Source organism: Vulpes lagopus, chromosome 5 (genome assembly GCF_018345385.1).
Source record: "Vulpes lagopus strain Blue_001 chromosome 5, ASM1834538v1, whole genome shotgun sequence".
Taxonomy (NCBI): Eukaryota; Metazoa; Chordata; class Mammalia; order Carnivora; family Canidae; genus Vulpes; species Vulpes lagopus.
In genome coordinates, this window is record NC_054828.1 from 125266060 (window position 1) to 125280547 (window position 14488).

Below are 14488 nucleotides of genomic sequence, written 5' to 3' on the forward strand. Positions count from 1 at the left end.
AGAGGGAGAAGCAGGCTCCATGCCCCGGGAGCCTGACGTGGGATTCGATCCCGGGTCTCCAGGATTGCGCCCTGGGCCAAAGGCAGGCGCCAAACCACTGCGCCACCCAGGGATCCCTGTTAAGTGGAATTTAAATGAAAACTTGAAAAAAGAAAAATGAGTCAGGGGTACCCCAGAAGAGAGTCCAAATATTGAGGACAGGGAATGTGAGGTGAGGGAATCTGTAGTTTATACTTTTATTTTCTGTGTATTGTTAGTGTTTTGACATCTGAAATCCCTTTCTGCTGGGGAGAGACTGGCTAGCCATAGCCACCTCTAGAGGCAGCGAGGGGCCCAGCTGGAGCACGCCTGTAATATGCCAACTAACCCACCCAGAGCCAGACCCCCTCTACCTGATTCATGCATCCAGAAGGCAATCTTCCTCGGCCTTACACATCCCAGGGCTACACACCAGACAGCCGGGGACCACCCCCCCCCAGCCTGGAGGCCGCTGAGATTATCCAAACTACTCAGTCCTCAGCTGCACTCCCTGCCCTCCCTCCCTCTCCTCTGGAAACCCCAGTAAAGGCTCTGGCCTCACCCCAGCCACATCTGCCTCCTGGCCACCCTGGTGCTTCCCCACGTGGCATGACATGGTGTGAAGTGCCCCCCATTTTGAGGACCTGAGTGGAATGAACGTGGTTTTCCTGAGCCTCTCCTGTGTCTCCTCCTGTGGCTGCACCTGACTGAGCATCTCATTCAAGAACACAGACGGGGGCGCCTGGGTGGCTCAGTGGTTGAGCATCTGCCTCCAGCTCAGGGTGTGATCCCAGGGTCCTGGGATCGAGTCCCACATCGGGTTCCCTGCAGGGAGCCTGCTTCGCCCTCTGCCTATGTCTGTGTGTCTCTCATGAATAAATAAAATCTTAAAAAAAAAAAAAAAAAAAGAACACAGACCAGACCCCGCCTCTACTACAGTCATGTACGCCCACTCTTATCATTTCCACCAGGTAGGACGGGCCCCAGACACAGCCCCCTCCCCTCTCCCCCTCCTCTCCCTGCTCCCAGGTGTATACGGAGGATCAGTACTGCACCAAAGGCCTCAGAAAAGACTGGCTCTTTTATTCCAAATATTGAGCAGTTCATAGCCTTAAGGATTTTTTATTTTTTGAGTAGAGAATAAAAACTGCTTGATATGGTACACTAGAGAGTCAGCAACTTAGTAACTTACCGAAAACCTTAAAATTCACATGCCTGATTTTCAGAGAAATCTCTCATCCAACTCCTTTATTACAGTGTTTTCTAGCTTGGCAGCCAGCACGACACAATGGGGTGTTACAGTGATTTTCATCACTGTGCCAGGATATACAAATACAGATCGAGGCCTGTAAATAAGATACATTTAAAGTGGCGATCTCAACCTAAAATTGTAAAGGGAGTTTCCCTTGGAAGGCGTCATCATTTGTCCACGTGCCAGGTATGTATTTTCCCTCATCACACGGGATGATCATCCGATGACGTCATACGTGGGATCGGTTTCCCACCGGGCAACTTTGAAATGTGCGGCCCAAATGCAGCATTCCCGCCCTGACCACAGGGTTACTGGGTGATGGTTGTGTAAATACGGATGAACCCACTGACAGGTGCATTAGTGCAGCCACATAACAAATCTCACTTTCGGAAGCCACAAAGCAGGTGTGAATGTTACAGCCCCTCCAGGGGTCACGCCCTGGACCTGACACACACCCGAGCATGTAACCTTCTGGAAGGCATGCTGTGTGTCAGAGTGCAGTGGTGTGGAGCAGTAAGGTACAACAAAATTAGGAATGCAGGGTCGCACGTGAGCGGCCTGATGAAGGCTCCGAGGGATGGCACGACATGGGATACCCTAACCATCCTCAAAGCCGAATCCTCCCCAGTGCGGGGGACAAACGGTGTCCGCCTCTGCAGGTGCATGACCTTAAGGGCACCCCGAAATACTCGCACGACGGAATTAACTAAAGATCACTAAAGAACAAGCCCAGAGTAGTTAAGGCAGAACTATTTTTTATTTTTTAATGCCTCCCAAAGGGAATCTGCACATGCGTGTTCACGTTTCTAGGCAAATCTGTGATCGACGACACACGTGTGTTTGCCCTTCGAATGGCCAGACGCACCATTCCGGAGAGGCCCCCCTTGCTAACAGAGCCCACCGGCTACAATGAAGGCAACACCTCTGGATTTTCTTTCACAGAAAGAGTAAAATTTCATTCAACTGTCGCAGGTTCTGACACTAACACAATGCGATTTAAATAGGAAAGCGTTTCAATCATTGGAGTAAAACACTCTTTAAAAAAATAATACTTCAAAAAGTAAAGCAAAATCTTTTACCAAAATAATTCTTTCACTTTTCAAACTGTCCTCTCCAGAAGCCAATTTTATAAACAAGTAAAGGAATCATCTTCTGCCCACTTAAAAGAATGTCACTCGAATTCTTATTTATCCACCTGCCCTTAATTTCGGTGGGAAAAGCAAAGGAAAATAAGAAGTATTACCCATACACTCCGAAAGAGGGTCAGTCTGTGAGATACACAGAATAAGGCTCTTTGGATAGTTTAACATCTTTATCTTTTTAATGCATAATGACAGCTCTAATAGAAAGACTATGGCTAAAAAGCTTGTAACAGTAACCCAATCAGAGTAAAGTAATAAATAAGCGTATCTACAAAGGACATAGCTTCTTGAAACGATTTTTGCAAAACCACCTGGTTTGAGAGCTCCCCACAGAAGTCGACATCATTACCGTTTGGTGTGAGCTCCATGCGAATCCGCGTTTAGAGCACCAGCTCTCTGGAGAGGGGCTGGAGAGTGTCGGGCGGATTCGAAATACTGCCCTACGAGTGTTTACTATAATCTGAACTTAAGGCATTGCAGAGCCGGACAAAGCACATTCTAAATAAAACGTCTGCCCCAGATGCATTAAGGCATAAATACTCCAGCCTTGGGCCACAACAATGGGAGGGGAGATGTACCAACTACGTAGGTCATCTTTAACCAGAGGAATTAACGAACTTAGGGCCTAACCATCAGACCCATCGGCAGATGCCACAGGGGACCCCCAGGCCGAGCCAGCACAGTGAGGGTGGAGACCCTGCAGAGGCAGGTCTCGGGACCCTAGGCCCCCACCCATGTGCGGAACAGGGGGCACCCACCTCCACAGGTGGAAATGTGCCCCTACTCTACCAAAGTCCTGCGTGTCTGGTGTCCCTCGGCTGAACTGTCGTCAGCGGGGACCCCCAGGCAGCCACCTCTGCTTCGGTTTCAGTGGCCCACCATGATGCACAGGACCAGTAAGGAACCCTGAGAGCAGACAGGTCAGGGCAGCGGGGCGACCGCCTTTAGGCCACGACCGAGGGGTACCTTCCCGCTCTGAATGCACCCAATTCTCGCCTATAAAGTCCACCCTTCATATTTCACTTAGAAAGGTCAAGCCCCCAGGGCATGGGGACAGAAAAGCCCCAAATTTCTCTGCTCTTTAGCAAATGACTGCATGTCAGGCTCTGGAGCTCCTGCTCCGTGGCTCCCAAACCTATCCTTTAATGGGGGGTGCTTGGTCTTCACATGACGTCAGGAGGCTGCTTGCAACATTTTACGCTGAGGCAGAATGAACATCCTGGTTTTCAAAAGGTGGCAGTGGCTCTCTCCAAAAGGTGAAATTACTGAAAGTATCTGAGCAGGGGAAGTCCGAAGAATGGCTTCTTTTTAGCAATGGGAAAACGTGGTCCACCACTTCGCAGAGTCTCACATACCTGGAAGGAGAACGGACAACGTCATGACCTCAGAGTGACACCCGGGCAAGCGCAATGCCCACCAGGGACCCTGCTGTGCCTGGGACCTGGGACAGATCCACTGGCTTCACACAGTGGCGCTGGTTCTAGAACAATTCCTCACTTATTAGTGAGAAACCAACAAGTGTGCCAAGCAGGAGTCAGAGAAGCCCCACGGGTGAAGCGGGTGGAACCTGATTGGCACGAAGGACAGAAGAGGGACAAGTGGGAGCCGGGGGACAGGACGAAATCAGCGTGGCGGTGACAGCTGCCCGCCTCGGAGCTCACGTCCGAGCCTGCGGGGAAGAACCACAGATAAAGTACGAGTCTGGAGCATCAGAGACTGCTCCGCTGTGCAAGGAAATGGCCCTGGGCCCGGGGTAAGGGGACGCAGACTTGACCTTCAGCTCTGCTGTTACCGGCTGAGTGACCTCGGGCAAATGGCTTCATCCCTTCTAAGCCACAATCTCTTCAACGGTAAAGGAAAAGAGAACTGCCCCCGTGTCCACGTGAGAGTGAAATAAAATAACATATGCGACAGTAAAATGAGCACATTCGGTGCTCGGTGAATGCACTCAGCGTACATTATTAACATCAGCCCTCGCTAACTATTAGCCGTAGGGGGAAAGCCTTCACCAGCGTGAGGGACAAGAGACGTGGGATCCACTCCCACCAAGTTCGCTGTGTCACCTCGAGCAAGTGTCTTGCCCTCTCTGGGCCTCGGCCGTCACCTTTACGGAAGATGGAGTTGGACTAGATCAGTGTTTCCCAACGATCCTGCAATATTCCCCCTTGGGATCCATCTTCCCTGCATCCCCAAGACGTGTGTTAGTCTCTTTGGCCAACACTACAAAAAGAAAGCCGCTGTATTGAAAATGCATCTCCAGACCTCCGGGCGCCTCCATCCAGAAATTCTGACAAGCCCAGGCCTCTCCGCACGTCCCCAGGGTCCTCCCTGACGGTCACGGGGTCCCCTCTCCAGTTCCAATTTGCTAAAACCCAAGAAGCGCTTTCGAAACAAACTCCAGGAATTAGCATGTTCTGAGGCATCAAATAACTTATTAACTAAGGATGAGGGTGTGTATTTAATAAAGGACCCCAACGGGCTCATGAGGAACATCGTGCTTGCACAGAATGGGGAAAATCTCCCCTAACAAGCAAGAATTACACTCTTCCTGGAAATTAAAACAAATTTTTAAAATACCTCCTGGCTTTATGACCTATTGCTGCAGCTGCGGCAGGCAGCCCGTCCCGTGGGGAGCAGCTCGCGCAGGCCCCGGATCCAAACTGTCGAGTGCTGTGCGTGCTGGACTGTGAGAGCAAACAGCTCCCCGGCCGCCGCAGGCCCCAGACCATCTGGTTTCTCAGACACAGCATCCCAGGATCCCAAATGACCACCCCACATCCGGTGCCAGGGACAGTGTGCGCTCTCCAGGGGCAGGCGGGCCGGGTGTCCCCGCCCGACGTGAGAGGATGATGTGCAAAGGTCCTTTGCACTGAGGTCCGCACCAAGCCGAGGTGCGGGCACGGCGGCTCCTGAACCTCAGAGCCCGAGCCAGTGGGATGACCTCACAGGCCTCCGGGACAAACCCCCGTCGGGGCTGGGTCCCTCCTGCCGCGTCCCCTGTGACAGGCCTGCCACTGGGCTGCTGCCATTTCTCAGCAGGGTCTCCTCAGTTCCTTGTGACCCTGGAAAGACCCCTCCTAGACCTTCTCCAGACCAGGAGACCCCTTCACATAGCAGGGTGCTGCGCTGGGAGAGAGGGGACCCTGATGCTGTCAGGGCCACTCGGAGTCTACCGTGTGGGCCAGGAGAAGCTGTGGCCGGGACAAGGGAGGCGTCGTCCGCACTGCTGCTCTGCCAGTCGGGGGCCAGCCTGGCGCTGCCTCCTGTCCTGAAGCACGGAGGAGGCTCCCGGCTGCATCCCCCTCGCCCTCCCCGCCTATCTGGAGAACTGCTTAGGAAAAGGCATGAATGGGAGGCAAGGGCTGGGCTCCCCCTAGCCTACAGCTGCCCCCATTTAGGCCACATTAAGCTTGACTGGGCCTAAGGACCATCTTGGGACGTGAAAACGTGCTCTAGGGGGAACCTCTTCTAAGTCTGCACAGACGGTGCAGTAGGAGGCACCCCTCTGCTGGGTGTCGCCCGGTGGGCAAAGCTCACCAATACATGGCCTGAGGAGGTGCTCTTGACTCTAAGAACCCAGAGAGAAACATATCGAAGGCAAGGGAGAGTCCACAGCCAGCCAGGATGCCTCATTACAAACAGGAGCCCAATTCAGCCCACTGCCCCGGGGAGACTCTGCTGGACCACAAGTATGAGAGGAATTCTGACAATTTCTGGTGAGAGCATTAGAGCAGGTCAGTGTGTGAAGACACACAGCTTCTCGTCTGTAAATACAGCCTCACAGGGTATTTCAACGTGGTTGCATTTCCAATTTGTACGCTAGGCTTTCAGTCCTAACCTGGCAAATCTAAACCAGTAGTTTTGAAATTCATTCAATTCCACTCAGGAGCAGAACCTCACCACTAACTTAAATTGTTGACCTGGAGGGGACCTGATTTAATACAGGTTGTCCAAAAATTAAGTTTCGGACCAAATGCCAAGAGTTAAAATGTACTACCTCTTTGTAGGAATTAAGGATTAAAACACAAGCAACAAAGGATAAAAAGGCGCACTGTAAACTGTAAAGCATCATTCCAAGACTGAGGCTGCAGCCACAATGTAATGACACAGCACTCCCGCAACACGCGCATGCTACTCACGAGGAGATGTTGGTCTTTGCGTGTTCCTGGACAAGTTCTCCTTTGGGATTGACAGTAAATATTCTGTTCAAAGACACTCCTACTTGCTTATATGAATACACATCCTGTATTTGGGAAAGTATAAATTAGGAAAAAAAAAAGAGTGCACTGTAAACACAAATAGGTGGTATTCCAGATTTGATGAAATATTATAAACTTTTCATTAACCAGAACTCTACTTCCAAATACTGCAGAGAAAAAGTATCTCTGGATGTGAAATTATTAAATCAGTTTTCCCCTTGGGGCCTCCATTCGTTCATCTGTTCAAGAGCTGAGCTAATGAGTAAACAACCTACCACATCCCCTGCAATTCTTACAGCCCTTAAGGCTATTCTCTGACCCATTTTCTCAGGCAGGGGTTTCAAAAGGGGAATTTTCTTACTGGGAAGTTAGTGCCCAACTATATTATCCAGAAGGCTAAACTCTCTGGCAAATTTGGGTAGAGCACATAAAATCTCAAAGCACTTCCTTTACCATATGCAACAGTGCTCTTAAAACTTGCAATCTCAAATTCACTGTTGTGTTAAGGCTTGGCTTTGTGGCTCTATTCTGGGAGAAAGGGTCTAATCCTAATTCTATGTTCTTGTTCTACTAATTTGAGCACGTGATTTGGAATTTGAAGTTTCTAGTCCCACATTCCAAAGCTTTAGACTAAAAGCCACTAGGCCATCTTTAAAGAAAGCTAGAGGGGATCCCTGGGTAGAGCTCAATGGTTTATTAGCACCTGCCTTCGGCCCAGGACACGGTCCTGGAGTCCCACATCGGGCTCCCTGCATGGAGCCTGCTTCTCTCTCTGCCTGTGTCTCTGCCTCTCTCTCTGTGTCTGTCATGAATGAATAAATAAAATCATAAATAAATAAATCAAGCAAGCAAGCAAGCTAGAAGCCATGAAATTACTGAGAGTCTCCTTACAGCTATTTCTAGTGGGATGGGAATCCGGCTCCACATGGAGCCCAGACCCAGCTTTCAGATGACTCCTGGGAGAAAAGGCAGTAATCCCAAGAGCCCTCATATACCCGATCTACTACTTACAGCCGGTCGGTTTCCAAAAGCAGCATAAAAGGGTTCTGTATTTGGGAAAAACAGGTTTTTGATGTCTGTCAAACACTGGACTTTAAACTTCTCTGGCTTCTTCTCAATCACTTCTCTGTTAAAACAAATAAATAATAGATCAGCTTCATTAGCATCAAACTATTTTCAAGTTCACAGAGGCTGAATCCACACTTTCAAGTCTTCCCACAAAGAAAACGCTAAGGACAGGTGATTTTACAAAAGACCTCCACCAGTCATCCAAGGAACAAGGAATTCTGGATGTAGGAGAAGAGAAGCCCTCTCCAAACTCATTTTATGAGCCTAGCATAACCTCAGAAAGAAAACCGAAAGAAGAAAAGCTTGAGCAAAGTGTGGGCCAATCTCATTCCTGAATGTCAGGAGCCAACATCCTAGATAAATATGCATATACAAACGGCAGCAAAGCACAAGCTTCACTCCAGGAATGTAAGAGTCATTCAATACTTTAAACCAATTAATGCAGTGTTAACACATTTACAAATTAAAGGAAGAGAAAACATACCATATCAATAGATACAGCCAGGGCATTTGATACAATTCAATAGCTAATCAAGATGAAAAATCTTAAACCTGGAATAGCAGGGAATACTCCAAATCCATAGCAAATGCCCCCTTACAGTGAAACAACAGGTGGCTTTAACACTATGCCATAGGTCCTCCCTCGGACGGTGACGGAAGGAAAACAGTTGAGAATGAAGATTGGAAAGGAAGGAAAAGAAACTGTCGCTATCCACAAAAAACTACATTAAAAAAAAGAAAAGAAAATCTACAGATGAATTATCATCACTAGTAAGAGATCGATAAGACTGCTGGCTATAAAATCAGTGTACAGAAAAAAATAATGTACAAAAATCAATTGTACTTTCATGCATCAGAAGAAACAAACAGGCAGGAATATAATTATGTGAACAGAAATTTAAAATCTCAAATGTCCAGGAATAAACCTAATAGGCTTTCATGGATAAAATGATAAACTTCAGTGAAATAGATTAGGAAAGACCTAAATAAATGAAAAAATACACCATATAAGTGAATGGGAGGATTCAATATTACAAGGAGATACTGACTCTCCCTAAACTGTTCTCCAGGTTCACTGTAATTTCAATCAACCTCTGGACAGGGATTTTGTCCGTATATTTTTATAAACCTCGATCGTCACAGTCACACACAAGAGCAAAAGCCAGAAACCAAACCACACATTTATGGACACTTGATTTACGAGCATGATGACGATTCAAAGCAGGAGGAAACAGGCAATCGTTTCAGTAAATGATGCTGGGACATCTGAACATCCCTAGTAGGAAAACCAAAAAAAGAAAAGAAAAGAAAAGAAAGAAAATGGGCCTCTCCTGCACTCAATATGCAAAAATCAATTCCTGGTGGACTACATCTCTAAACCTGAAGGGTAACACCTTCAGAACCTATCGTCATGCCCACAGTCAGGGAAGCCCTGTTTAATAGACAAGCAGCACAAACGACGGGCAAAATGATATGTTCAAGTACGTGAAACTAAGGATTTATGTTCATCACAAGCCATAAACCGGGGAAGGCTCTTTGCAGGACTCATAACAAAGGCTCCGTATATAGAATCTATAACACACACTTAACAAATCAAAAAGAAAATTGGGAAAACACTTGAACAGGCACTTTGCAGAGGATGAAGCCCAAATGGCCAATAAACGTACGGAGAGAGACATTTCACACCCATCAGACTAGCAAAAATGTAAATGGCTAAAAACGTGGTGGCAAGAAAGCAGAGCAAGTGGAGTGCTCATATTCACTGTTGGTGCATAAATTGGTTCAATTACTTTGGAAAACAGTTCAGAATGACCTCGTAATGCTGAATATGTGCAAACGCCATGGCCAGCATTTCCAATCCTGATTGTTTACCTTGGAGCACCCAGCGCACACACATACGAGCAGCACTGCTTTTATTGGTAAAATACCGGAAATGAACCAAGTATCCCTCGGCAGTAGGATGGATAAACTGTGGTAATCCTACAACAGGATACCATAGGGAAGTAAGAGCAGCGAGTTACAGCTCTACTCAACGATCATGGGAGCGTAATGCTGAGTGAAAAAAAGCAAGCTCCAGAAGAAAATATGACAGTTACACCAAGTTCACACATGTGCACAATTAGCCTAGGACCCCAAATATAGGTGATGAAACTGTTTAGAAAACTAGGGAATGATTCACACAAGATTCGGGGATAATGGCTGCCATGACTACTCAGTGGGGAGGGATGTGAGTGACTAGGACTTCACATGGAATGGTCTGTCCTTCGGCTGTAACCAGATGGGGGGCCCACTGGTGTTCACTATTTGGTTAACATTCATGCCTCGCATATATTTTAGAACTATTCTTCTCCACCTACTCAAAATGTAATTCAGATGATGCTGGTGAGGGTGAGGATGAGGATGATGGGGGTGGGGTGGGGGTAGAGTATCAACCTGAGTGTCATAAGACCCAAGGGCTAGTCCCGGCTCTGTACAGACTTCTGCGGACTCCAGAACCTTCCCTAAACTTAACACTAAAAGGGTTTTTACATTCTGTATCTTAGGACCCTATGGGTGACTATGTGATTATGAGTCTCAAACTTCAATCTGCTCAGGGGAAACCATCCAAATTCAGCCTCCTGCTTCAGTTTCAATCTCTCTCTCTCTCATGCACATGTGCATGAGTGTGCGAGTGTGTGGCAGGTGGGAGGATGTCTGCATGCATACACACCAGGTAAGTCGTGCACAGTAAGAGCAGACCCCATGGCCCCATCGAAGGAGCAAGTAAGATACCCCGAGAGGAAGCAGTGAGGGCTGCTGACAAGTACTCAGGTGAGCAGTCCAGATTGCCCCTTGCGCAGCCTAGGTCTTCAGTGATCTGAATCTGCATATGGTCCCTGGTCACTCAACTCACCTTTGAGGTAATGTTACTCCAACAAACAACAATGTGTCATTTATTTGAGTTTAGGGCGCCTCAGAAAACCCCAAAGGGAAAATGTGGTTGCTTGTGAAAGTTTCTTCTTTCCCAGAGGTAGAGGCCAGCCTCTGTTCTTGCCAAACTCTAGAATTTCACAGTGGCCAGTAACCCAGTCTTGGGATCTAGCAAAGGTGAATCGCTTGTCATTGGTGAGACGCCCCCTACCCTGCAGGACTCATAAGGAGACTGAGCCACACGTACCAGGAACGTGTGCCACACCAGGAGACTGAGCCACACGTACCAGGAACGTGTGCCGTACTTAACAGAAGCTTTATGAAGATGATCTGAACAGCCCTGCCGCCACAACAAAATAGGGCAGGTAACAAAAACTCAATTTCTCAGAACATGAGAAACTCCTAACTCTGGGAAATGAACAAGGGGTGGTAGAAGGGGAGGTGGGCGGGGGTCGGGGGGACTGGGTGACAGGCACTGAGGGGGGCACTTGACGGGATGAGCACTGGGTGTTATATGTTGGCAAATTGAACTCTAATAAAAAAATAAATAAATAAATAAATAAATAAATAAATAAATAAATAAAATAAACATTTTTAAAAGCCACTCAATTTCTACTTTAAAAGAAGCTCCCGAACCAAAAGAAGAGGCGTGTGGCACAGATTCCCTCAACTTCTCAGACACATTTCCTAGGATCATAGCATTTCAGGGCTGAAAGGGGACCCCTGAGATCATCTAATGAAACCCTTCCATCTGGCAGCTGAGGACACAGACTTGGGAGAGGGAAGCCACCTGCTCGTCACACCACCAATCAGTCGCCGAGCAGCATCAGAGCTTGGGGCTCCCCGTCCCCACCTGCCAGCTGCACGCCCCTCACTATGCTTATTTTCTTTCTTTCCAGTTTGGACCTAGGCAGGATGCTCAAAAGCGCACCCAATGCAAGCACCCTGCTAGGGAAGGTCACTCTGACTCATGGCAGACTTGCCCATCAATTCTAGAAAATCTGCGGGACAGCTGACACGCAGAACGGCTCCGGCTAGAATGCGGAGCTCGGAGGACCAGGCTGTCGGCTGTGGCTGGGAGGGTACATACATACATAGCTCCTGGGAGGGAACACACATTGTGAGGTTCCCTTGTTTGGTTTCATAAATCCTCACTGTCCAAATATCTATCACTTTTGATTTAAACAAGGTAAAAATGAAAAAGATCACCTTAAGCGTATCATTAGTGGTAGCGTATCAAAGCAGTGATGTCAATGTTTTGCTTCCCCCTGCAAATCCTCAGTACCTAATACATGATAATGAGTAGCTTGCTCACTGTCGACCTAGGTCAGGGACCCCATTTCATTAACATCTGGATCCTACTGAAGCCTACATAGTCAGGACAGCTCTCAAGACTTGAAATGCATTATGGCATCCAGAGGTTTTGCCTGAATTTCCTCCCCAGAATGTCTAAGTTTCAGTGAAACATCTTTGACTACAAGGAAAAGGTCACAAATCACACAAAACAAAGCAGCGATGGAAAAGGTACCCGCAGAGCTGGAGAGAAATACCCAAGAGGAACCAACATGGTGCTCTGGGCCCATCTGGATCTTTCCGTTGTCTGCATGGTGAGCAGCAGCAAGCAGCTTCCTGCCAGAGCCCCTGGCTGGGTCTTGAAGACACAACTATGTGACCCTTAGAACCAGCCCTTGGCACAGCCACGACAGCCCATGCTCTGAGAGCAGCCTGGGCCTTGGGGTACAGGGAAGCCCAGTCCCTGCCTCTCCCACCCCAGGAGGCCAGACTTAGTTTGGGTTGACTTCCCTGAATGAGGCTGTGATGGTGAAGGGAGGAGGGTACTCAGACATTGGCTGGTGATGTAGAGGACCAGTAAAACAAACCCTGTGGGGGCGCCTGGGTGGTTCAGCCAGTTAGGCGTCTGCCTTCGACTCAGGTCATGACCTCAGATCCTAGGATCGAGCCCCGTGTCAGGCTCCACGCTCAGCCGGGAGTCTGCTTCTCTGTCTGTCCTCCCCCACCCCTGCTCATGCTCCTTCTCTCCTGTTCTCTCTCTCTCTCAAATGAATAAATAAAATCTTTAAAACAAAACAAGTGTGTGACCAGAGCTCCCAGAAATAAGTCTTCTGGGAGACCAAGGGCCAGGCGGGTGGTGGGGGCTGGTCGAGGGGCCACTCTACCCAGCCCAGGCCCCCGATTAGATGGATTGCAAGTTGATTCAGGGAGGCCTTAAGACCTGGCCTGGCGACAGCGGCCGGGCAGCTGCCCACAAAGGGGAACAGCAGGTGCACAGGCTTGAAGTGGAGAAGATGGTTCTGGAAAACGAGGACAGCTCAGCATGACTGGGTTTTAAGGGGTGCAAAAGGGGGTGAGGGGGGTCAGGAAGGGTCAGGTGAATGGAGCCAGCAAATCTGGACTTGCCCCCAAACGTCGTGAGGAGCTACTGAAGGGGGTGGCCGGGGAGACAGAGCTAGACCTGCATGTCGGGGTGACTGTCAGGTGCCCTCCCGCGGAGCAGGGCCGTGGGGGCAGGAGACGTGGAGAGGCTCTCCCAGGGAAGGCCCACAGCGCGGTGCCCTACCTGTGCAAGGCCGAGAAGAGACTGCTGGGGCTGAGCAGCAGGGGCCCCTGGGGCAGCACCGTGCCCCGCTCGTTCACCCAGTGCAGGTAGCCCCTCGTCATGTCTGCCATCCCGATGGCCCGTGCGGAGCAGTAGAGGAACTTATAGCCGTTTCTGAAAGAGACAGAGCAGTGGCGTGTCACAACCCCCGACCTCGGTGTTCCACGCAGAACGGCCCCCCAAGCTTCCTCCCCAGCAGAAGGCTCATTCTGGAAAACACTCTTTTGCACTGAGAGCCTGAGTGCGTTTCACTGTCCTATTACTAAGCACATGCGCCTCCTTCACTTGGTTCGATCCTCGTGGGAACTTCGCTCCGTGGGTGTTTTCCCTCCTCTCTACTGCTCGAGAAACTGAGGCTCTGGGCCAACTGGCCAGCCTACCTGCACCCGGCCCCTGCACAGGGCCCCACTGCCACCGGCCGCCCACCCCCTTTCACACACCATCAGTGCCCCCTCGGCTGGAGGATTCCCACAGGCAGGTTCTATATACTCCACCCTCTCTCATCTCCTCCGAAAACCACCACTGCCCCCAGGGCCAAAGCCCCCTTCTTAGGTTTTCCCTCTCTGCAGACCAAATCCCATCTCCCCGCTCCCTTGGCGGCAAAACTCCTTCGAAGAGCCGCATCTCTGCATTGACTGCACATCTCACCCTTGGCAACCTGCTCCAAGCCCACTTGCTCCCCTCCCTTGCTGGCCCCGTAGGTCCCTGCGATGCCACAGTTCTCGTGTGAACAGACTTCCCAGCAGCACCTGGCACCGAGGAGGGGGGGGCCACCCTTTCCCTCGGGACACCTCCGTCCCTCGGCCTTGGGGACCCACCATCTCCTGGGCTGCTTCCCACACAGGTCCCCCCACTCTGTCTCCCAGGGCACAAGGCCTGGGGTCCTGGGGCCTCTGTCCTTCTCCCCACCTTGCTCCCCAGGGGACCCTCCCCGAAAGCTCTACATGCCACATCCAAACTGGTGTATGTTGTGATATAATAGATACGTGGGGTCTTCATCCCCGGATCCCAGGAACCCAGCACGGAGCTTCCAAACCCTTGGAATTTCCTGAGTGACAGGTCATTTATTATTCGCAACAAGCCCCTTCCTCCACACCTGGGTTTTTACTAATGATCCTAGGAGGGGGGCTGGTTGCCATAGGAACCAACCTGCAATCAGAGGGTTGGAACTTTCAGCCCCACTGCCCCCACACACACACACACACAGAGACACACAAATTCTGGGAGAGGTAGAGGGGCTGGAGATTGAATTCAATCACCAATGCCAATGATTTAATCAATC

The 14488-nt window shown here is 49.7% G+C and overlaps 1 protein-coding gene across 3 annotated transcripts in view; it reads right to left on the bottom strand.

The window, feature by feature from the left end:
• Positions 1–2008: 2008 nt before the first annotated feature.
• The window catches only part of LPIN1 (lipin 1), a 132764-nt gene continuing 120284 nt past the window's right edge, over positions 2009–14488 (bottom strand). For all 3 annotated transcript variants that reach the window (XM_041756413.1, XM_041756415.1, XM_041756414.1), the window contains 4 exons: positions 13168–13320; positions 7623–7737; positions 6552–6655; positions 2009–3767 (listed from right to left, as the gene is read on the bottom strand). In XM_041756413.1, the coding sequence (XP_041612347.1) occupies positions 3608–3767; positions 6552–6655; positions 7623–7737; positions 13168–13320 (532 nt within the window). In that variant the 3' untranslated portion in view covers positions 2009–3607. The remainder of the gene's footprint in view (positions 3768–6551; positions 6656–7622; positions 7738–13167; positions 13321–14488) is intronic.